The sequence below is a fragment of the Oncorhynchus keta genome, chromosome 12 (assembly GCF_023373465.1).
Source record: "Oncorhynchus keta strain PuntledgeMale-10-30-2019 chromosome 12, Oket_V2, whole genome shotgun sequence".
Classification (NCBI taxonomy): domain Eukaryota; kingdom Metazoa; phylum Chordata; class Actinopteri; order Salmoniformes; family Salmonidae; genus Oncorhynchus; species Oncorhynchus keta.
In genome coordinates this window covers 3,017,301-3,041,966 of record NC_068432.1, presented here as the reverse complement: position 1 = coordinate 3,041,966, position 24,666 = coordinate 3,017,301, and the positions used below count along the sequence as shown (strand labels likewise).

The 24,666-nt window shown below is 43.2% G+C and overlaps 1 protein-coding gene across 3 annotated transcripts in view; it reads right to left on the bottom strand.

The window, feature by feature from the left end:
• Window positions 1-482: 482 nt before the first annotated feature.
• LOC118390873 (protein Shroom3) overlaps window positions 483-24,666 on the bottom strand; it is a 50,141-nt gene continuing 25,957 nt past the window's right edge. Inside the window, exons 1-8 of one of the 3 annotated variants that reach the window (XM_035781583.2) lie at window positions 18,429-18,719; window positions 10,086-12,877; window positions 9,858-9,910; window positions 5,644-6,261; window positions 4,918-5,508; window positions 4,549-4,654; window positions 3,986-4,258; window positions 483-3,273 (exon numbers count right to left, since the gene is read on the bottom strand). In XM_035781583.2, coding sequence (XP_035637476.1) covers window positions 2,941-3,273; window positions 3,986-4,258; window positions 4,549-4,654; window positions 4,918-5,508; window positions 5,644-6,261; window positions 9,858-9,910; window positions 10,086-12,734 — 4,623 coding nt within the window. In that variant the 5' untranslated portion in view covers window positions 12,735-12,877; window positions 18,429-18,719 and the 3' untranslated portion in view covers window positions 483-2,940. Of the gene's footprint in view, window positions 3,274-3,985; window positions 4,259-4,548; window positions 4,655-4,917; window positions 5,509-5,643; window positions 6,262-9,857; window positions 9,911-10,085; window positions 12,878-18,428; window positions 18,720-24,666 lie in introns of those variants that run through there. The other 2 variants (XM_035781582.2, XM_035781584.2) reach the window with 2 other exon arrangements.

Here is a 24,666-nt window from a genome sequence, read left to right as displayed (position 1 = left end):
ACCCCACACTACAGTAGCTTGCACATGAGATCTGTATAACACAGATTTTGTGATCCTTGTATATTGTAAATGTCTCTCAATTGTCAAATCCAATTTAGTTTTATGTCCTTGTTTGCTAAAGTATGCATATGCTTAGCTTGACCTTCTCTAGTAACCTTGGGAGTTAGTTAATGCTGTATTCTGGCATCTCTCTCTTGGTTTCTGGAGGGATGTGCCAAAAAAAATCCTGTTTTTTCTCAAACATTCAATGCCTCATAATAGGCGTTTGTTGTTGTTCACAAACAAACTGGGCAGCATTCCATCAGAGCTGCTAACGAGGCCAGAGGACATGGGGAGACGCCTCCCTTCAACAAGCCGATCCAATCCCACTGAATTTGAGCTCATCAGCCTCTCCATATAACACATACCATATTAGTGAAGACAATAACATCTGCTAACATTATGAATCTGTCGTTTCAAAAGATGTTTCAAGAAGCATAAAATGAGTTCGATGTACCTTAGGCCATTTTTATTCAGATATAGCGAACGGTTTGGTGGAAGGAGAATGTTTCATTTATTCACAATATAACAAATGTCATGACAATTTCAAGCAACAAATTAAGTAGAATTTCCACAAGGCAAACAAAACACAACACAGGGAGGTGACAGTGAGTCAGACACAATGAAGACAGGCAGAGGAAATACAAAGGCCCATACTGTCATCCCAAGACTGGGATTGATTGAAAACCAATAAAACGTGTCATTCGTTGTGATTATCCTTTTTAAATGCATCCCTTTACGGATTGCAAAAACCCAAAACATCAGTCCTGTTGTGGGATATTTATTAACACTTTTTGACAAATGGGTAAAAATAAGTGATAAGTTACTAACAATAATATATGTTTATATACATAGCAGGAAACAGCATGGGTCTGTTGGAAGCAAGAATGTCCTTTATGTTGGTGACGCTCTGCCTCGGTTTCCAGGGACAGATCTCTTGCATGTCTCAGGAATTCCTTCAGGCCATATAAACAACGAGGCTCTGAGGCAGAATCCCAACTTCACCTTTGTGGCTGTCCTCTATACAAAGGCCAAAACAAACACACATTTGTTTAGCAAACTGAAATGGACATCGCCGTAAATCTCCAGAGAAATGTGTAGAGTGAGACAGTTGAGCAGTGTACATTAGATTTAATTTAATTTTGTGGAAATGTGTATCGTTTGTGTTCTCTCAGTTATTTCGCAAAAAAAAAAAAAATCCATTCCGCCGATTAACAGTACATTGACCTTCTTTCTTCTTCTTTCAGTTCTGCAACCATCATCAGGAAGTCCTCAAACAGAAGATCCACTCGTGGGTGAACGTTATATAGTAATATAGTACACGAGCACATGTATGAGAGCAATAATAACAATATTCATCTGTGAATGAATAGGACTGGGCAAACAAACAAGGACCAAAGAACACAAAGCAAACACAGGGTACTGTTGCTTAAACAGGAAAAGGTTTCTCTCATCCTAATCCCCTCACAATGAACACATACAGTATCAATCAGAGGGAAGCGGTGATGTAAGTAAGCTCTGCTGGATCATCATTTAGCACAGGATCATAACAACGCGGTGCTTTCCACTTGATCATAGCAAAACAGAAATCAACATCACACAAGGACAAAAGAACACGAAGCAAACGTTATTATGCACTCATTTTTTTTTTTTGCGTTATTATGCAAAACAAAAGGTCGAAAATGAAGATTTGTGGTTGTGCATTTCCACATAAGTCATGCCTCATGAAGGCTTTTCCTGGGGAATGTTGACATTGAAGGCCACCACAAGGATTCCATTAAAACGATTACTAGAGCGAGAACAGATTCACTACTTCTAGAGTACTGTGAGGGAGCCTAATCAACAGTCTAGTGGAAGGAGGTAAAGGAAAGAGAGTTAAGTTCTTGGTCATTTCATTCTTGTATAATTTCAAGTCAGCGTAGTTTGTCAGATACAAAGGATATTTTTTTTTTAATGATCTGGAATGGAAATGCTTCATATCTTTTTAAAAAGGTCCACCTCTTTGGTGGATCTTTGTCAGCATGAAACAATAAGACATAATATCTGTAGCCTAAATTGCAGTGGGCTATACTGTACATAATTGGCATCGTTGAATGTCATACATACCACCAGTGGAGGCTGCTGAGGGGAAGACGGCTCATAATAATGGCTGAAATGGAGCGAATGGAATGGCATCAAACACATGGAAACCACTCCAACCATTACCACGAGCCTGTTCTCCCCAATTAAGGTGCCACCAACTTCCTAAACGTCCTATATAAACCAGTTGAAAAAACAACATTGGATGGAGTAAGGCTTAGCTTTTGAATTTAGTGTTTTCAAAAGAAAACAGAAATGTGCAGTTACATATCAAAGTGCTTTTTTTCATTCACCTTTTTGGTTTTCATCTATAGTGCCTTCATTTTAAACGCGTAAAAAAAAACATAAGGAGATTAAATCTACCACCTACTTTGACTGAGATATACAGTATTTTAGCAACCTTATCAGGCTATCCTCACTCACCAGGCTTCAGACAGACACATACAGTACAGTATGATTGATCAACAAGACTAATTCCAGGCCAGAATACAATCTTAAAGCTTATAATGTTTTTCAAAGTCACAGGCGGAGGTGAAAAGGACATACATACAATTATAGTGATAATAGATATACTGAACATTCCACACTGTAGTCCTAACTTCTACACCCCTCTAAAGGCACACAAATATACATACATACATACATACATACATACATACATACATACATACATACATACATACATACATACATACATACATACATACATATGGACAGATGAAGTCTGTGGGACTCCTTTTTTTATTTATTTTTTATTTTTTACAGACATCCATGTCATTTTGCTGGCTGGTGACAGCCCAGGATGGATGAAGCAGAGGCAATTCAGGGCTCTATAAGCCCAGAGAGTTGATGGACAGCTGGGGGAGATGATAGACTAGGATGGGGTCCTAATGGTGGTCCCCAGGGAGGGAGGGTGTTGAGCAGGGACTCCAGCTGCTCTTCCCCCAGACGCTGCCTCTCGTCCAGGTCCTTCATCCTGATGAGGAGCGAGGCCTTGGTCTGGACGAAGTGCTGGTAGCCCTGCAGCTGCTCGGCCGTCAGGCAGCGAGACAGGAAGTTAGACACCATCCTCTCCCGTCTGTCCAGGTTGTCCTTCAGGTCTTTGGCGTCCTCCCACTGCTTGCACAGCAGACGGTGACGGTTGTCCAGAGAATCCTGCCAAGGGATTAAAAAAGGTTGGATTATTCCCTAAATGTTTCAACATTATCCAATGTGTACTAGTAGTGTTTACGGAAAGGCATTTTGTGGTCAGCTGTTATGGAGAAACTGCCAGTCAAGTAAGCTCATGTTGCAGTTCCACAGTAAAGTGATGCAGTATTTCTTTTTGTCGACAGAGGGCAGGACAGATAGAAATTTGCATCGAAACTGGTTTGGAGTTTCGGTGACTCATTGTAAATACCAGCACTGCTGATAGCAGCAGAAAACACAAGCCACTAAAACACACTCAATACAAAGGGCAGTCAATGTGAAATTCATAGAAATATTTAAACTATGAGCCCATTGAATACAAATATGAAGATCCAGGGAAACAACAAAACATCAGAATCTAGCATGGGCACTGAAGCAAATTTGAAGCACACAAAACTAGAACATTTAGCAAGAAACTATTGTGGAGATAATCAGAGGGGAATCGCATGACATCAGGTGATGTACGCCTTCAGTCTAATCATAACATCTTATTAGGAATTGACTGAAAAGTACATATCCAGCTGAGAAACACTGTCAACATGTTCATTACAAAACCTAATAAAGGCAATCAATCAAATAAACAACATCAACAATCCCTCTTCATTTCTCACAATTGCTCAGATAAGGTGCTTTTTTTTCAACCAGCATGTTCGCACGTTGCATGTTTGATCTCTCTCACCTTCTCCTCTTCGTCTGTGTGCTGGTCCACGGTGCTCAGGGCGTTCTGCACGCGGGCCAGCCGAGAGGACAGACACAGCAGCAGGCTGACCACGCGTTCCAGGTCTCCGATGAACAGGCCGTAGCGCTCAAGCTCCACGGGCGTACACCGCTCCCGAACCAGGGCCTCCACGGCCTCGCCCCGCACCCCATTCTCATGCACCTCCACCTGCAGGGCACCACAGGGCTCCTCCAGGGCCCGCAGGCGCTTCTCAATACACACCACCAGCAGCCTCTGTAGGAAGGGGAGGGAATTGGTGAGTTTGAGAGAGAACATTATACATGACATTGTGCTTTTGGGCTCTTTATGGTCAGCTCAAAACAAACAGGAGATAAGATAAGAGTCTGACAGTTTATCTGGCATCTCAATAATCAGGGCAGACTTCATCAGGTGATGCCAAACCTGCTTAGTTGAACTGCACCCAGATGATATTAAGATGACATCATCAGCTGGCAGTGATAAACTAAACCCACTTCTATTAAAACAACAAAAAACATAATGCAGAGCTGAAAAGCAATAATGACCTTCTTCTCCGTGACATCCGCCTTGCTCAGTGGCTCTGGTTGGGGTTGGATTTGATCATCGTCAGGAGATGTGGGACGTGCTTCAGGGTCATCCACCGCTTCAGAGCTTCAGGTAGAGAGAGCGGAAAAAGACACGGGCATGATACTGATGATAGTGATGCATATGGATGAGATTAACCTTGGAAAGATGTTCATCGGCCTTTAGCCATGAGATTGTCTTTTACACGTGTCTCTCAATCTAGTGCAATTTGGAAGCAGATATCTAGGCGCGTCGACATAACAGCAGGTAACATGGCACCTGCTGATCGAGGGTGTGGCCATCAGACACCTGAACCGGTACAGTATAATGTGTCTAATAATGAGAGTCACCTGTCTGCAGCGTCTCTCTGCTCCTGCTTCTTCTTATAGTGCTCCTCCATCAGCAGAGTGTCCTCCGACAGTAGACGCTCCATTAGCATCAGCGCCGTCTTACGATTGGTCAACGGGTGCAGCACCCGAGCCAGCGATTGGTCCGCTGTGACCACCTCCTCCACCAGCTCCTCCCACTTTGACTCCTCTGTGGTGGGTGTCTTTTCTGGGCTCTCTGTCTCGCCTGCTGGGGTCTCCCCCTCCACCACATTGGTTTCCTTTTTTTCCTCTGGTTGCTCGCCCTCCCCACTCTGGGAAGTGTCAGTGTCAGGGTCTGGTGTGGTGGAGGAGGAGGAAATTGTAAGGGGCTCACAAGCTGCCGGAGCAGGGGCTAGATTTGGAGTTTCTCCCTCGGCCAGATTATCAGAAAGTGCTGGGTCCTCGCCCTCGTCTTTGCTCCCTGGTTCAGGTGGTATGATCCACAGAGTGGGGTCTGTGGTGACTCCACAGCTCAGGGAGACTTCCTGAGGGGACTTGGGACTCACACTGGGCTCGTCCACTGACTGCTCTCTCACCACAGAGTGGTGTAAAGGACGGGCGGTCTTCACTCTGCTGGAATGAGAAAGACATTAGAAAATGGAATTATTCAAATAATATCAACAGTGATAAATAGCCATTTATACAGTAACAATGATGAGAATATCATATGCTGAATGAGGGTCACTTTATCATTATATGGTCATCTACCTTGAGCCAGTCTTGCTCTCTCTAGTGCCCCTGGGATTTGTGGGTATGGAGGGAGAGGTTGAGGTAGACTTGACCGCTCTCTCACTGGACTCCTGAACGTTATGGGACGGTGGGAGTGGGACATCGCAGGAGAGCTCAGTGGTCTCGATCTCATCTTTAACGAGGGGGCCAAAGTCATATGATCTGGGGGAGCCGTCTGAGCGAGTCCTGACCCGAGACGAGGTTCTCCATGCAGGGGAGACAGACTCACTAGACTCTCTGGTGCTTTTAGTCATCTCCTCTTTGTCTTCCTCACTGCCCAGCTGTGGTGCAGATTCCTGCTTGAAGAGGGACTTCCTCTTGGTCTGCCTCTGGGCTTTCTCCTGGCCCTCGCCAAAGAATGAGACGATCCTCTTCTCCTGGCCTGGTCCTGGGCCCATCTGCCTACTGCAGAGCTGGTCCAGCTGCTCAGAGCTCTTATTGAGGACCAGAGAGTGGCTGACCTGGGACATACCCAGCTCCTCCATGGACTTTCCCCGCTGGGCCACCACCCGGACTCGCTGACCCTCAGGGACCGACATGGCCTGGCCTCTCCTCATTACCACCGTCTCCTCATCTACTGGCCTCTGAGTCTGAGTACTGAAAAAGAACACAGAGATTGTGATGAGATTCAGATGCTTTGGAGACTGACGTTCCAGTTTCCTCTCAGATATGGTATGTTCTTATCTTACCCTAATCATAGCTGATTAAAAGAGAAAAAGACTCCCTGAATATAGTTGTAATGTAGGTCTAATGTTTATCTTGATGTTACGTCTATATACTTCTCAGAATAGAATGAATAGAATAGAATATACAGTGCCTTCACAAAGTATCCACACCCCTCGACTTACTTCACAATATGCCTGAATTCAAAATATTTTTTTCTCACTTATCTACACACAATACCCCATAATGACAATGTGATAACATGTTTTTAGACATTTCTTTTTATTTCATTGAAAAATTAAATACTGAAGCATCTCATTTACATACAGTGCCTTCGGAAAGTACTCAGACCACTTGACTTTTTCCACATTGTTACATTACAACCATATCCTAAAATGGATTAAATAAAAATCCTCAGCAATCTACACACAATACCCCATCATGAAAAAGTGAAAACAGGTTATTAGAATATTTTGTAAATGTATTAAAAAAAAAAAAAAACAGAAATACCTTATTTACATAAATATTCAGAAAATTTGCTATAAAACACAAAATTAAGGTCAGATGCATCCTGTTTCCATTGATCATCCTTGAGATGTTTCTACAACTTGATTGGAGTCCACCTGTGGTAAATTCAATTGATTGGACATGATTTGGAAAGGCACACACCTGTCTATATAAGGTCCCACACTTGACAGCGCATATCTAAGCAAAAACCAAGCCATGAGGTCGAAGGAATTGTCCGAAGAGCTCCGAGATAGGATTGTGTCGCGGCACAACAAAACATTTGTGCAAAGCTTTCATCAAGGCAAAGGGTGGCTACTTTGAAGAATATAAAATACAACATATATTTTGATTTGTTGAACACTTTTTTGGTTACTACATGATTCCATATGTGTTATTTCATAGTTGTGATGTCTTCACTATTATTCTACAATGTAGAAAATAGTACAAATAAAGAAAAACCCTGAAATTAGTAGGTGTGTCCAAACTTTTGACTGGCACTGTATGTAAAATATGATATTTATTTGTATTATTTTATATTTAATACATTTGCAAAAATTTAAACAACAAAAAATGGTTTTTGTTTTGTCATTATGGGGTATTGTGTGTATATTGATGAGGGGGAAAAAACGATTTAATGCATTATAGAATAAGGCTGTAAAAGTCAAGCATTCCTACCCCTGAGTTAATACATGTTAGAATCCCCTTTGGCAGCGATTACAGCTATGTGCCTTTCAGGGTAAGTATCTACGACCTTTGCACACCTTGTACAATATTTGTACTATTTATTTTAAATTCTTCAAGTTCTGTTAAGTTGGTTGTTGATCATTGTTAGGCTGAAATTTTCAAGTCTTGCCATAGATTTTCAAAACTGTAACTAGGCCACTCCAGAACATTCAATGCCGTCTTTGTAAGCAAATCCAGTGTATATTTGGTCTTGTGTTTTAGGTTATTGTCCTGCTGAAAGGTGAATTTGTCTCCCAGTGTTTGTTGGAAAGCAGACTGAACCAGGTTTTCCTCAAGGATTATTCCTGTGGTTAGCTCTATTCAGTTTCTTTTTATCCTAAAAAAACACCCTAGTCCTTGCCGATGACAAGCATACCCATAACATAATGCAGCCACCACCACGTTTGAAAATATGAAGAGTGGTACTTAGTGACATTTTGGATTTGCCCAAAACATAACATTTTTTATTTAGGACAAAGTTCATTTCTTTGCAGTTCTACTTTAGTGCCTTATTGCAAACAGGATGCATATTTTGGAATATTTTTTAATCTGTACAGGCTTTCTTTTCACTCTATCACTTAGGCTAGTATTGTGGAGTAACTATAATGTTGTTGACGCATCCTCGGCAACTGAGTTAGGAAGAACGCCTCTATCTTTGTAGTGGCTGGGTGTATTGATACACCAAAGTGTAATTAATAACTTCACCATGCTCAAATGGATACTCAATGTCTGTTTTTTTTATCCATCTACCAATAAGTGCCCTTCTTTGCGAGGCATTGGAAAACCTTCCTGGTCTTTGTGGTTGTATTTGTGTATGAAATGCACTGCTCAACTGATGGACCTTACAGATAACTGTATGTGTGAGGTACAGAGATGAGGTAGTCATCCATGCAACTTATTATATGACTTGAACTTACACTACATGGCCAAAATCATGGGCATTAATATGGAGTTGGTCCTCCCTTTGCGGCTATAACATCCTCCACTCTTCTGGGAAAGCTTTCCACTAGATGTTGGAACATTGCTGTGGGGACTTGCTTCCATTCAGCCACAAGAGCATTAGTGAGGTCGGGCACTGATGTTGGTTAATTTGGCCTGGCTCGCAGTCGGCGTTCCAATTCATCCCAAAGGTGTTCGATGGGGATGAGGTCAAGGCTAAGTGCAGGTCAGTAAAGTTATTCCACACTGATCTCGACAAACTATTTCTGTATGGACCTCGCTTTGAGCACGGGGGCATTGTCATGCTGAAATAGGAAATGGCCTTCCCCCAAACTGTTGCCACAAAAAAACAGCCCCAGACCAATATTTCTCATCCACCAATCTTTACAGTTGGCACTATGCATTCGGGCAGGTAGCGTTCTCCTGGAATCCGTCAAACCCAGATTTGTGAAGCATGATTCTTCAATCTAGAGAGCGTGTTTCCACTGCTTCAGAGTCCAATGGCGGCGAGCTTAACTCCACTCCAGCCGGCGCTTGGCATTGCACATGGTGATCTTAGGCTTGTGTGCGGCTGCTCGGCCATGGAAACCCATTTCATGGAGCTCCAGACGAACAGTTTCTCTGCTGACATTGCTTTCAGATGCAGTGTGGAACTCTGTAGTGAGTGTTGCAACCATGGACAGATGATATTTATGCGCTACAGCATTCGGCGCTCCCGTTCTGTGAACTTCTGTGGCCTAACACTTCGCGGCTGAGCCGTTCTTGCTCCTAGACGTTTTCACTTCACAATAACAGCACTTACAGTTGACCGGGGCAGCTAGCAGGGCAGAAATTTGACGAACTGACTTGTTGGAAAGGTGGTATCCTATGACAGTGCCACCTTGAAAGTCACTGAGCTCTTCAGTACGGGCCATTCTACTGCCAATGTTTATCTATGGAGATTGCGGGTGTGGCTGAGAAAGCTGAACACACTCATTTTAAGGGGTGTCCACATTGTATTTAGGCTTGCCATAACAAAGGGGTTGAATACTTATTGACTCAAGACATTTCAGCTTTTCATTTTTAATTAATTTGTAAACATTTCTAAAAACAATTCCACTTTGACGTTATGGGGTATTGTGCGTAGGCCAGTGAAACACAATACCTCAATTGAATCTATTTTAAATTCAGGCTGTAACAACAAAATGTGGAAAAATTCAAGGGGTGTGAATACTTTCTGAAGGCATTGTATGTGTTTTCCCTTTCAATGCCGCAGTAAATCAAGTTTGAGCAAGCATCCGTGTACAACACACATGGTTTACAGTAAACATTACAGGCACAGATACTCCCACTTTCCCAATAAACTAGTGAGGGCAACATACCTGGAAGTGTCCAGAGTATTCACTGGTGAAGGATCATTCATGTAGTTGTGACCCTGTAGCCAAACACATACCAATAATCAACATTAATAACACCCTTTGAACATTTATTGTGGTACATTCAGAAAAGTGACATGGGCCTCCATAAAATTCTATGAAATTCTACAAATACCATTAAAGCCTGGTGAGTGAGGCTAGTGTTCTGATGATGATAATGATGATGAGGCTTACCTGAAATGCGTGGGGCGTTGAGGTGGAACGATTTCTGAAGAACTCAGGTGGTTCAGGCTGGTCCAGAAGACTTTCCACAGAGGCAGACTTCCCCTGAGAGTGGCTGGGTAACTCTCTCCAGCTGGCCTGTTGGGAATAACCTCGGGCCTGGGTGGAGCTGGAGCTGAACTGCGAGTACCTTATCGAGCTGGAGGTTGAGTCCAGGATGCGACCAGCGGAGTGGGGCCTGTGCAGCTTCTTCTTGGGGCCTTCTTTATTCCCAGACTGAGGCCTGGGATCCCAGTCAGAAGGCTTCCCAGCCGTGGAGTGCCTCTGGCTGGGGACTTGAGAGGCTTGAGGGTTGGGCTGCTGGGACTCAGCCACCTTGTGTCCCGTCTTGCGCTCCATGTAGGCCACCAGGGCCTTGTGCTGGAGGTGCTTCAGGGATGTCTTGGAGAGGCTGGAGGCAGACATGGCCCTGCCTCTGGTTTCAAACATCTTTCTCCTAGCTGCCACCAGGCCCTGTTCTCCCAGCTCCCCCTCCTCACTTGAGAGCACTAGCAGGCCTCCTTCACTTTCGTTGCCCAGGGAACGGCAGGCTGCGTGGTGGGAGGGTGTGTCACCCAGCTGGTTTAGATTCTCCGGCTCTGAGTAGCACAGCTTCTTCTGCTCTGGAGTCAGGCGCCTCCTTCCCCTGATACGAGGCACCTGAGGCTGGGCAACATTCGCTGGTCTCCCGTTTTCCTTTTCACTGTCCTTCACCACCACGCTCTCTATCACCTTCTCAACCTCCTTCCCCGTTTCCTTTATGTTCTCCTCATCGGTCCCCTCGGAGTGTGATGGGGAGGGGGTGAGTGTGTCTGTTGAGGTCTCAGAGTCCTGTGAAGAGGAGACTGTGTGAAGTATTGTGGGCCTGAGCTCAGGCCTCTGCCTCACTCTGTGGGGCCAGGACAGCTGCAGGTCCCTCCTCTTAAAGGAGGTCTCCCTGAGCACCTTAGACTGGGCGTCCTTCAGTTTCTCCTTGTAGTACTTCGTGAAGGCATCATCCTGGGTGTTGCAGGGGTGGGAGGTAGCCTCCACTCTCTCTTCCTTGGATGTTTCACCCCGTGGTGTCGTATCACTACAGCTAATGGAGGTGGTGTTCCGGCCTGCATCTTTACTTTTCACACTGACCTCAATGTCCTTTTCGGGCTTGTGCAAACTCAGCGCCACCCTGTTGGCTCCAGTGAGGTGGTACAGAAGCGGGGTGGTTTCCTTGTTGATCTTTTCACTGGCAACATCTCCTAATAGCTGCCTCCTCCCTCTCTTGACCTGTTTGTATCTCTTGTGGTGGTTGGCCTGCTCCATGCTGATTGGAGGAGGGACTACCAGGTTGTGGAAGTTTGATAATGGAGGACAGTTCTCCTCTGGGCCGCAGTAGAAGATGTGGTGGTTGGGGCTGTGATGCCTGCCGATAACTCTGCTCTGGACCTTGTGACTTTTTTCTAAGGCATCGAAACTGCGCGAGCCCTGGTTTGAAATGTGAGAGGGGCCGTATGAAATTCTACTCTGAATCAGTTTCTCCTCATCTTGACTCTTGGTGTAAAACTCCCTGTCATTGGTTGTTGCGGTGTCATGGGTGCTGTGCTGCATCTGTTGGGTGTTCCTGAACATGTTGTCCATGGTGTTGTGTGAACTCTCCATCTCCACCAGCCTGTGGGTCTCCACTGGCGCTGGCACAGGGCTCTCACTGCCCGCCTCTGGCACACACAGAGAGCCATGCTTCAGACTGGACTTACAAACACCTGTAACGAAGTAGAACTGGCCCTTGTGCTGGATGCTGCTGTTGACCATGTTCTGTGCCACATGCCAGGGGCTGGCGGACCGCTGCTGCTCCGGCATGAGGGAGCCATGGGCCAAGTGCGCCCTCTTGCGCTGACCCTCCAAGTGCCCGCCATCGCCGCTACCGGACTGCTGTTTGGGCTGCTCAGGCTGACTCGTGTGAGGGGGTGATCCACTTAAGATGTTTGCTGACTTTTGTTGCTCAGTGTTATTAACTGTGTGGTCAGGGTCGACTGGGTCCCTGTGATAGGGCTGTGAAGCCCGGTGGCCATAGACTAGGTCAGGCTTGAGACAGGCAGCAACAGAATTATTTGTCTGGGGCCGTGGAGGTGGCCTGTCTGCCATATGGCCCTCGGGGCCATGCTGTGCCCTACAGTTCTCCAAGTTCCTGGTGGCTATGAAGCTGTCCATGCGGGCGGGGGGTGGAGGCGGCAGGGGAGGAGGGGGCGGTAGCGTTTCCTGATTCTGATCACAGTACTGTGAAGCACTCAGGCAGCCATCGTTGTGGCGGTACTGATTTGAGATGGCCTCCACCGAGCGGTAGAGCTGATCCATGTTCTTGGCGTCAGAGTCGAGGACGTTGGGGTGGTAGATGGCCTTCACATACTTCAGGTCTGTGTAGTGCAGGCTGTGGTGCTGGAGGTCGTCTGAAAGGAGGGGGGACGGATATTCTGGGGCACTGGAGCCCCCAGAGAAGGAGCTGTAGGCCGAGTCGCCCTTGCCGTGCTGGTGGGTGATCTGGTCGATGCTGCTAGTGGACTTGGCTGGGGAGAGCCGACTCAATGGTAGGCTCAGAGGGTGCAGGTCCAGGTTGCTCATTCTCTCAAAGTGAAAATTATAGGAATCCATTTGGCATTGGAAACTGAAGCGTGGACCCAGGTGAAATGGGAGTGATACGGACACATTTAGCTTAATCTTTCACTTCTGAGAATTCAGGTCATTTTCTGCCTTCTTTTCTAAGCTTCTTCAGTAGTCTGCTTTTTCAATAACTCCTAAAATTAAAATTAAAACATATTGGTTATCTTCATAGAAATAAAATGTAATTTATCATGCTCTATTTCCTCCTCCTAGAGCTGGGAGTCAAAAATCCAACCTAAATTTGCCGTAGCTTTTTCCTGCCAATGAAAACATACAGGAAATGGGGCATGCACCATGTGCTGCTTTCTCAGCGAGTATAGCTGACTGTGTTAACTATTAATACTATGTTTGTGTGAGATTATTATCATGGCATGTCTACTTGGACAACAACACTCAACACCGGCCTACTAGATCAAAGGTACAGCCACAGAACCTTTCAGCTAAATGCAATTAAGAAATTCTCAGAGAATTCTAACAACTATTTCTCTCTAAATAGATTTTTGGAATTTCTGACATCTGCAATGCTGCATGACCTCTCTTGTTAGTGAGAGGTGGAAATCTAAGTTCCACCCTTGACAAAAATATGTCCTTTCCAAGTGCTAATGTACACCGTAGCACTGGTATCTGTAATAGTGCTAATGTACACCGTAGCACTGGTATCTGTAATAGTGCTAATGTACACCGTAGCACTGGTATCTGTAATAGTGCTAAAGTACACCGTAGCACTGGTATCTGTAATAGTGCTAATGTACACCGTAGCACTGGTATCTGTAATAATATAAATGTGATTTCACCGTTCAATCCATTGATCTGGAATTTCTCACGAGAAATACTTGCCCACTGCCCACTGCCCACACGTGCCCACTGGTCCACTATCAGGACGAGGGCATTTCCATGTAAAAGGACCCATGAGCACCAACATGTGAAGTTCATAGGAGCATTGGTTATCAAATTGGGTGGCAAATTGGGTGTCAAATGAAAGCTATGAGTCCATATGTTTGATAAATTAAGGCATATATACATTTTTGAATCGTTTTCCATCCTAAAAATGCAATAAGCAAAGGCTTTGATTTATTGTCAGACAGATATAAAATCTGTCTTATAAAACATTTACCAGAAAAAGTCTTAAAAAGGGATTACAGAAGATGTACATTAAAACACAATAATAATGAAGTAAAGACCCCTGCCAACTAATATCAACACTTATATTTAGTTTAGGATATTTTGTTCTGCATTCTGTAAGTTTAAGAAACATTGACTTGAAATACAGTTACCAAAAACTAGAGAGGTCGACCGATTAATCGGAATGGCCGATTAATTAAGGACGATTTCAAGTTTTCATAACAATCGGAAATCGATATTTTTGGACACCAATTTTTTAATATAAATTGTTTTTTTACACCTTTATTTAACTAGGCAAGTCAGTTAAGAACACATTCTTATTTTCAATGTCGGCCTAGGAACGGTGGGTTAACTGCCTTGTTCAACAACAGATTTTTACCTTGTCAGCTCGGGGATTCAATCTTGCAACCTTACAGTTAACTAGTCCAGCGCTCTAACCACCTGCCTCTCATTGCACTCCACGAGGAGCCTGCCTGTCATGTGAATGCAATAAGAAGCCAAGATAAGTTGCTAGCTATCATTAAACTTCTCTTGTAAAAAACAATCAATCAATCAATCAATCATAATCACTAGTTAACTACATATGGTTGATGATATTACTAGTTTATCTAGCGTGTCCTGCGTTGCATATAATCGGTGCAGTGCGCATTCGCGAAAAAGGACTGTCGTTGCTCCAACATGTACCTAACCATAAACATCAATGCTTTCTTAAAATCAATACACAAGTATATATTTTTAAACCTGCATATTTAGTTAATATTGCCTGCCAAAATGAATTTCTTTAAACTAGATAAATTGTGTCACTTCTTTTGCAACAGAGTCAGGGTATATGCAGCAGTTTGGGCCGCCTGGCTCGTTGAGAACTGTGTGAAGACTATTTCTTCCTAACAAAGACAGCCAACTTCGCCAAACGGGGGATGATTTAACAAAAGTGCATTTGCGAAAAAAGCACAATCGTTGCACGACTGTACCTAACCAAAAACACCAATGCCTTTCTTAAAATCAATACACAGAAGTATATATTTTTTAAACTTGCATATTTAGCTAAAAGAAATCCAGGTTAGCAGGCAATATTAACCAGGTGAAATTGTGTCACTTCTCTTGCGTTCATTGCACGCAAAGTCAGGGTATATGCAACAGTTTGGGCCGCCTGGCTTGTTGCAAACTAATTTGCCAGAATCTTACATAATTATGACATAACATTGAAGGTTGTACAATGTAACAGCAATATGTAGACTTCGGGATGCCACCTGTTAGATAAAATACGGAACGGTTCCGATATTTCACTGAAATAATAAAAGTTTTGTTTTCGAAATGATAGTTTCTGGATTCAACCATATTAATGACCAAAGGCTTGTATATCTGTGGGTTATTATGTTATAATTAAGTCTATGATTTGATATTTGATAGAGCAGTCTGACTGGGCGGTGGTTGGCAGAAGCAGGCTCGTAAGCATTCATTCAAACAGCACTTTTGGGCGTTTTGCCAGCAGCTCTTCGCTGTGCTTCAAGCATTGAGCTGTTTATGACTTCAAGTCTATCAACTCCCGAGATTAGGCTGGTGTAACCGATGTGAAATGGCTAGCTAGTTAGCAGGGTGCGCGCTAATAGCGTTTCAAACGTCACTCGCTCTGAGCCTTCTAGTAGTTGTTCCCCTTGCTCTGCATGGCTAACGATGCTTCGAGGTTGGCTGTTGTCGATGTGTTCCTGGTTCGAGCCCAGGTAGGGGCGCGGAGAGGGACGGAAGCTACACTGTTACACTGGCAATACTATAGTGCCTGTAAGAACATCCAATAGTCAAAGGTATATGAAATACATATGGAATAGAGAGAAATAGTCCTATAAATACTATATTAACTACAACCTAAAACCTCTTACTTTGGAATATTGAAGTCTCATGTTAAAAGGAACCACCAGCTTTCATATGTTATCATGTTCTGAGCAAGGAACTTAAACGTTAGCTTTTTTACATGGCACATATTGCACTTTTACTTTCTTCTCCAACACTTTGTTTTTGCATTATTTAAACCAAATTGAACATATTTCATTATTTACTTGAGGCTAAATTGATTTGTATTGATGTATTATATTAAGTTAAAATAAGTGTTCATTTAGTATTGTTGTAATTGTCATTATTACAAATAAACAAATAAAGATCGGCCGATTAATCGGCATCGGCTTTTTTTGGGGCCTCCAATAATCGGTATCGGCGTTGAAAAATCAGAATCGGTCAACCTCTACCAAAATGTCTTAAAGATATGTGAGTTTTTTAAAATTATCTCCCTCATGAGGAGGGAGGATAATGAAAGTTCACAGAAGTAACAAGTAAAGGTAGACCTACCAATTAGTGTTTTTACTAATATAAATTTTGTTTAGGAATTATTAAGTGATTCAAACTCAAAATGATGTTACCAAATCGGTGACAGAATTTCAGAATTTCTGCAACTTAATTGGCTACAGTGGGAAATCATAGTTGGGTCACCTGCTACATTTCTCCCTTCCACTGGCATAGTGCACAAAACTTGAGAGAAATAAGATTTTTGTGCGTATGGAACATTTCTGGGGTCGTTTATTTCAGCTTATGAAACATGGGACCACTTTACATGTTGCGTTTATTTCTTTGTTCAGTATACATTCAAACGCAAGGTGTCATGTTATAGCTGACACCCCATTCTTTCTGCAGACATCTGTGACTCTTAATTCGGCATACAATTTAAGTGAAAAATCTTAACGAGGTCTTAACGCAATTCTTTTACTGTAGAATTGTCCATGACTTCAACTATTAAGGTCTCTAAGGGCACTAAGTCCTGAGTTAGGAGGGCTCAGCCTCAGAGGAGAATAGGCCTTTTCTTGGCTAATCACGGAAATGGAGGGCTGGGAATTTAAATATCAGCCATTAAGCACAAGAGGCTAACAAAAGAACAGTTCTGCTTTTTTTGCAATGCAAAGATGTTGACTGCAGATTTTTTCCTATAGCAAATGTTTTTCACAGGAAAACAAAATGTATTTCAAATATAATTGTAAGGAAATGTGTAAAAAGTATCATATACAACATTTGGAACAACATGTATGAGTTTAATGGAAAGCCTACATACAGCATGGAACACCTGTTAGAGGTTCCTGTGGAACCAGACCCCTTAATTAGAACCTTGAGGTGCACGTTGCACCGCTCCAAAAATGCCCGGAATTCCATATACATTTTGCAGACATATTTGAGGATTAGTCATGTGATAACTTTTTTTTTATGGATTATCCACCACTGGAACACTGCATGTAGCACTGTGTGTTGGATTAACTCATCAGGAAACCAACCAAGCACATACACTGACTGTGTTTGAATGACTTGACAAATAGTATGTTTCTTTAAGGTCTAATCTAAGGTTTTAAACACCAAATCACAGCACAATTGGTTAGGCGCCCATAAAACGGCTGCCATTTTTTCCCGGCGCCATCTTAATCTAACATTATATCATCTGTTGGGTGTTTGTTTGGTGTTTGTTAAAGAAAAGCTTTCAAAGGTAAATATTGTTGTTTTATATGTCATGGTTCAATATCTCAGTGATAAAACCAAAGGCTTTTTCCCCCATTTTGTCGTAGCAGGAAGTCATAAGTTCCAAAGAACTTTGAATCGTCATCTTCAATAACAACTTGAATGTACAATTTCATGCTGACCTTGTTTGTAACAGAAGAGGGAGTCTGATTTATCTAAGTTTAGTACAGTGAAACTTCTCTTTCTGGCAAAACTGGTGTTTACAATACAGTTTTACCCAACATCAAAATACTGATACAAAGTCCACCAACAGGAAGCTGTAATGGTGGGTGATAGTACAGTTTAAGAAGAAAGCTGAACACAGGCCTTTGGTGATTTGTTTTCCTCCAGGAGGTGCATACCTGTCACGCATACACACAGATCAGTGTAGCCAACACAAATACAAGCCAATGAGCTCCACAGTCCTTGATGCCGAACAGGTTTCACTCTCTCATGGGCCAACACAGACATACACAAAGAAATTGGTCAAATACCAACCATTTAAGATGGCTGAGGTACCTCTGTTCCAAGCCACGTTGTACCAGAAACTACAGTGACCATTCTGAGACCTTCAACGACCAAGTGTTATAGATCTCCCCCTTGTCCCCTGGTTTGCAGCTGATGAAAATATGAAAACCTCCAGCTACCATGCACACTGACGCCCCGGGTCTCGTTAGTGATGTTAAAAGGGGTTTGTTTTCATGTGTTGTAGAGGTACACCTGATTCTCCATGTGCAGCGGCTGCCAGGCTTCTATCCTTGAACTGCTAGCACACTAACAGGGGAACTACAGGGGAGCGCTCATTTGAAAGTGATGGGGAGGCCAGTTAGTGGCAAATATGCACAGAGAGAACAGAGAGTGAAATTCCCAGACAAACACACTCACACCATTACTACAGCAAACTACACCAGAAAATTGAACTGGTTGGCTGGATAAACCATCACATAGGCTAGAGTCAAATCAACTCATACCAACAGGCCTAAGTGGAATACATTTTTAAGAGTACCACAAGGAAACTTGTTAGCAGCAACTTACCAAATCCTTTGACAAAGTTGTTGGTTTGAGAGCTCACACTTTTGATGCCACATGAAATAATGAAGAAGAAAAAAAGCAACTAACTAATTCCAAGTTAGCACTTGACTTTTAGATACAATTCAGATAGCTTAGTAGTAATCTACTGGTGAATCTATCGGTGAAAGAAGGACCAAAACAAGTTACCAGGAGGAAATGTAAAGTTCCAGTGAGTCCTTCTCCCCCAAGACCAAGACGAGAGGCGGCTTTTGCATGCCTGTGACGTCTGTCCGCCTTGCTGATGAACAATGAGCAACGCAGATAGTTAGTGCCGTAAAAAAAAAAAGGAAAAAAAAAGGGCCTCGCATTCCTGGCTGGCTTCAAAGAAAGACAGTGCTCGGGCACCATTCATTCCCAGGGTCCTCGGCACATGGAGAGCAGCCAAGCAGCAGGGGTGGGTGCTGCTCTCAACCCTAAACACTCACAAAGACGGACAAGCCAGGGACCCCACCTTTTCCCTCCTCGCCCCTCTACTGCAGGCCCCAACTACCCAAACATTGGTCTTCATTTCCAAAACCTTGGGCCAAGAAGGTAGTTGTGTCTCAGTTGTTTCAGTGCAGGACATTCCATTTTACTCCAATCTCATTATGTTGACTTCTTTAAAAAACAGACTAAGGTCATGGAGATGTTATGACATTTCACAACAAAGACATTATGTTTGATTGGCTTAAGGCATAGTGCCTGAGGGCATTTCCATGTAAAAGAACCCATGAGCACCAAAGTGAAGTTCATAGGAGCATGTCAAATTGGGTGTCAAATGAAAGCTAAGAGTCTAGATGTTTGGGAAATGAAAGCATTGATACATTTTTCAACCATTTTCCATCTAAAAAAAATGTAAGGCTCTGATTTCTGAATAAATGGATGGAAAAGGGGTCTTGGAAAACCCATTGAAACATATCAGAAATACATCAAAACACAACAATGTTGGACGTAAAGACCCCTGCCAACTAATATCAACACATTTTTTTGGGGGATGTTTACCTTTGGTAAGTTTAAGGATAATGAAAGTCCACAGAAGTTACAAGTAATAATTGACCTACCAATTAGTTATAGTGATTTTACTGATATCAATTTTGTTTATGAATTATTAAGTGATTAAAACCAATTTGCTAACGGAATTACCAAAACATCAGTAACATAATTACTGTTGGCTACCATGGGACATCATAGTAGTCACAATCCACAGTTGGGTCACCTGTTACTGTCCTTCCTTCCACTGGCATACTGTTGTGTTCAGCTGGCCTTGATGTTGATGTTAACGTCCACAGACGGACCGGACCTAATCTGAACATATTATAGACGTATGTTCCACAAGTTTGTACAGAACAGCAAGTGGCACAGTAGAGTACAGTAAAATACAGTACAGTGAGTACAGTCCATACATTACAATAAATAAAGGTAAAGTAGAAGACTGTACAGTATATTGTACTGTATTGTACTTGACTGTACTTTACTCTACTGCATTGAACTCTACTGTGCTCTGGTGTGGTGCGTTGTGATGTCCAAACTTGCGAAACATGATAACATGATGTAGTTCAATAACCAAAAGAGATTTTTCAAACTCAAGGTGTCATGTCATAGTTGACACCCAATTCTTTCTGTAGAAATCTTTGAATCTTAATTCGGCGCAGATATTTAACAGAGTTTTTTTTGGAAAACGTCATAAAAACCTGAGCGAGATTTTACCGGAATTCCGTTAACAAAGTTTGCATCTGCACGGTTCTTTCACTAAATTAGTTTGTGTAAAAAGTTCAGTGCAAATTGTTAAAGGTAGTGCATAGATGTTTATGGTATGTTACATTTTGGAAACAATCTTTTTGTTTGGCATACATTTGAAAGTTAAAAAACATTTTTTTGTCAAAGAATAATTCTGTTACACTGGAATTGCCGCTGACTACTAGGCCTGTTTCACCTGTAGTGGTGTTTTCCTGTAAGATACAGTATAGACCTGTATTTCCCTGATAATCACTTGGCCATTGTGCTTTATGTTATGGGCTGGTTCATGCTGGAAGCGTCTGGTCTGAGGTGTTATGTGCTCTGTTGTTATTGTCAAATCTTTGACCTGCTGCCATTCCCACCTGCCAGCCCACTGAATGAGTCACGAAGGCTTAGAGATGGGCAAGCAACACAGGAGAGAAGGGCTATTCTTAACACCACTCGGACACTCCCCACTGAGCCACAGTGCTGAATCCAACATCTACATGTTGTTTTTGTATATTTGTGCACATGACTAATTGTATTGACTATTGACACCCACACAAAATGGACACGTGAAGGGCAAGTTTAAGTGATGCAGCCATTTAAGACCCTACATTGACTTGATGTGCCTGATATGTCAGCTATACCATATGTCAGATTTAGCCAACTTAAATGGTTTGTTACCAAGTTTCTACCTGGCAACCAATCTCCGTTTCCCCCAATCAAATACAGACATTCAATAAGGGAATAGCGAGAAAGAGAAAGCAAGAGTTTAAAGTCATTCTTTTAAAATACTTAGTTGGGAGGTGTCAGGGTTCAAAATCTCAGTAAGAAGATTTGATTGCTAGGCCGAGCAGGGCGGAATTCCACCAGTGCATTTCAGGCTTTCATAGGTACTTATTTTTTACAGCGTGACCTCAATTTTAATGCCGCGAGACCAGACCACCAGGGGCTCGGCATGCACTCTCTACCAGGCTGATGTCATCGAAGACAGCTAAGTGCACTAGTATTGACTCCAGGTATGTGGAGTCTGAGGATGACTGGATGAACGGCTGCTGACCGATAAGATGTCCTAACGGGACCAGATCGTGTGAATTACAGGGTGATTTTCAAATGTAAGGCAGTCCTATAGGTCTATACTAGGTCATTGGAGAGACCCTGAGGATCCAAGCATCTATATGGCACGTAGGCTGCTTCAACTCAGCTCAGGTTACTGCTGAAAGCCAAAGAACAGAGGTTGGAAGGCTTCCGGGCTCTAAATGTGCACATACAAATGTGCCCCTCCAGCCGAGCACCAGATCACACAAGTCATGTAAGCAAGTAAAGAGAGTTTTGAACCACTGACACAAACAAAACATCTGACTACAGCCTGAGGTGTCTGTCAGTTGAAGCTACTGTAACTTGTTTTGAAAGCTTATAGGCCTAGGTCAAGGATGGGCCCAACAACTGTGGCCTCAGAATTGGATGGAAACAGAAAATTAATGACACGGCAAGAGACACAGAAAGATAGAGAAATGGATAGTGGAACGCAGACTTTTCCATCCTGTTAAAACCCAGTTCTAGGACTTTTCTCAAGGTCCCAGGGTAAGAGAGAATTTCACTGTTGAGGCTGATCAAACAAACATTAAGAGGAAGAGCTTTTTGAAAAGGTGGAGAGGTTGAGTTATTGCATAGGGGCAATTCCATGGTAACAAAATTACGCAGAGACTCAGATTGTATGTTTTAAAAGCACTATGTTGAACAATTTACACATAAAATTTAACAAAACCACATTTACTGGAAGAACTGTGTAGATGCAAATTTTGGTGACAGAATTACGCTAAAAGGGGACGACAGGTGAGCAGCAACATGTGAAGACGTGTTTTCTCTGTGCTCCGATCCAGGGCGAGCAATTTACTATTAATACTTGACCGACACCTCCCCACCGTGCTCATCTTGTAACATTTAATTTGGAGTCGAACGCAATTTACTAATCTGGCTTTTATTTCTGAAAATGTTGGCCTTTTAATCGTAAAATGTCAAGACAACAATGGCAGCGGGCCAAAAAGGAGCAGGCTTCTGCTCAAGCCTCGTGTTCTGGCTTGTTAGGATGTTCAACAGAGGGTTACATTTATACAAATGTTGAATTTTACTGGGTTTGTTTTCCTATTTACTTATCTTATTTAATTAAATGTTTTTGGAGTATATATATATATATATATATATATAAATAAATGTTACCTTTCAGCACGCTGGCCATTACGATCGTACTAACATTCATTTCAGATTACTCCGACTATGCCTAATTCACAAGCTCCACATGCTGTATCAGCTGGAACATGAAAGGAATTAACCAGGTGCTCAAGCGTAGCTGAGTGTCTTAAGCAGGCGCGTAAACATTAATTCAAACAGCACTTTCTTTGCGTTTTGCCAGCAGCTCTTCGTTGTGCGTCAAGCATTGCGCTGTTTATGACTTCAAGCCTATCCAATTCCCGAGATGAGGCTGGTGTAACCGAAGTGAAATGGCTAGCTAGTTAGCGCGCGCTAATAGCGTTTCAAACGTCACTCGATCTGAGCCTTCTAGTAGTTGTTCCCCTTGCTCTGCATGGCTAACGCTGCTTCGATGGTGGCTGTTGTCGTTATGTTGCTGGTTCGAGCCCAGGGAGGAGCGAGGAGAGGGACGGAAGCTATACTGTTACACTGGCAATACTAAAGTGCCTATAAGAACATCCAATAGTCAAAGGTTAATGAAATGCAAATGGTATAGAGGGAAATATCCCTATAATTCCAATAATAACTACAACCTAAAACTTCTTACCTGGGAATATTGAAGACTCTTGTTAAAAGGAACCACCAGCTTTCATATGTTCTCATGTTCTGAGCAAGGAACTGAAACGTTAGCTTTATAGGACATATTGCACTTTTACTTTCTTCTCCAACACTTTGTTTTTGCATTATTTAAACCAAATTGAACATGTTTCATTAATAACTTGAGGCTAAATTGATTTTATTGATGTATTAAATTAAGTTAAAATAAGTGTTCATTCAGTATTGTTGTAATTGTCATTATTACAAATAAAATGTAAATCTTTTATTTTTTTTAAATATATTAAATCGGCCGATTAATCGGTATTGGCTTTTTGGGTCCTCCAATAATCGGTATCGGGGGTTGAAAAATCATAGTCGGTCGACTATGGAGTCACACTCAAAATTACATTTGGAGTCACACTCAAAATTAAAGTGGAAAACCACACTACAGGCTGATCCAACTTTGATGTAATGTCCTTAAAACAAGTCAAAATGAGGCTCGGTAGTGTGTGGCCTCCACGTGCCTGTATGACCTCACTACAACGCCTGGGCATGCTCCTGATTAGGTGGCGGATGGTCTCATGAGGGATCTCCTTCCAGACCTGGACTAAAGCATCCACCAACTCCTGGACAGTCTGTGGTACAACGTGGCGTTGGTGGATGGAGCGAGACATGATGTCCCAGATGTGCTCAATTGGATTCAGGTCTGGGGAGCGGGCGGGCCAGTCCATAGCATCAATGCCTTCCTCTTGCAGGAACTGCTGACACACTCCAGCCACATGAGGTCTAGCATTGCCTTGCATTAGGAGGAACCCAGGGCCAACCACACCAGCATATGGTCTCACAAGGGGTCTGAGGATCTCACCTAATGGCAGTCAGGCTACCTCTGGCGAGCACATGGAGGGCTGTGCGGCCCCCCAAAGAAATGCCACCCCACACCATGACTGACGCACCGCCAAACCAGTCATGCTGGAGGATGTTGCAGGCAGCAGAACATTCTCCAGGGCGTCTCCAGACTCTGTCACGTCTGTCACGTGTGCTCAGTGTGAACCTGCTTTCATCTGTGAAGAGCATAGGGCGCCAGTGGCGAATTTGCCAATCTTGGTGTTCTCTGGCAAATGCCAAACGTCCTGCACGGTGTTGGGTTGTAAGCACAACCCTCACCTGTGGACGTCGGGCCCTCATACCACCCTCATGGAGTCTGTTTCTGACTGTTTGAGCAGACACATGCACATTTGTGGCCTGCTGGAGGTCATTTTGCAGGGCTCTGGCAGTGCTCCTCCTGCTCCTCCATGCACAAAGGCGGAGGTAGCGGTCCTGCTGCTGGGTTGTTGCCCTCCTACGGCCTCCTCCACGTCTCCTGATGTACTGGCCTGTCTCCTGGTAGCGCCTCCATGCTCTGGACACTACGCTGACAGACACAGCAAACCTTCTTGCCACAGCTCGCATTGATGTACCATCCTGGATGAGCTGCACTACCAGAGCCACTTGTGTGGGTTGTAGACTCCGTCTCATGCTACCACTAGAGTGAAAGCACCGTCAGCATTCAAAAGTGACCAAAACAGAACCACTCCTTTATTGGGAGTGTCTTGCTAATTGCCTATCATTTCCTCCTGTTGTCTATTCCATTTGCACAACAGCATGTGAAATTTATTGTTAATCAGTGTTGCTTCCTAAGTGGACAGTTTGATTTCACAGAAGTGTGATTGACTTGGAG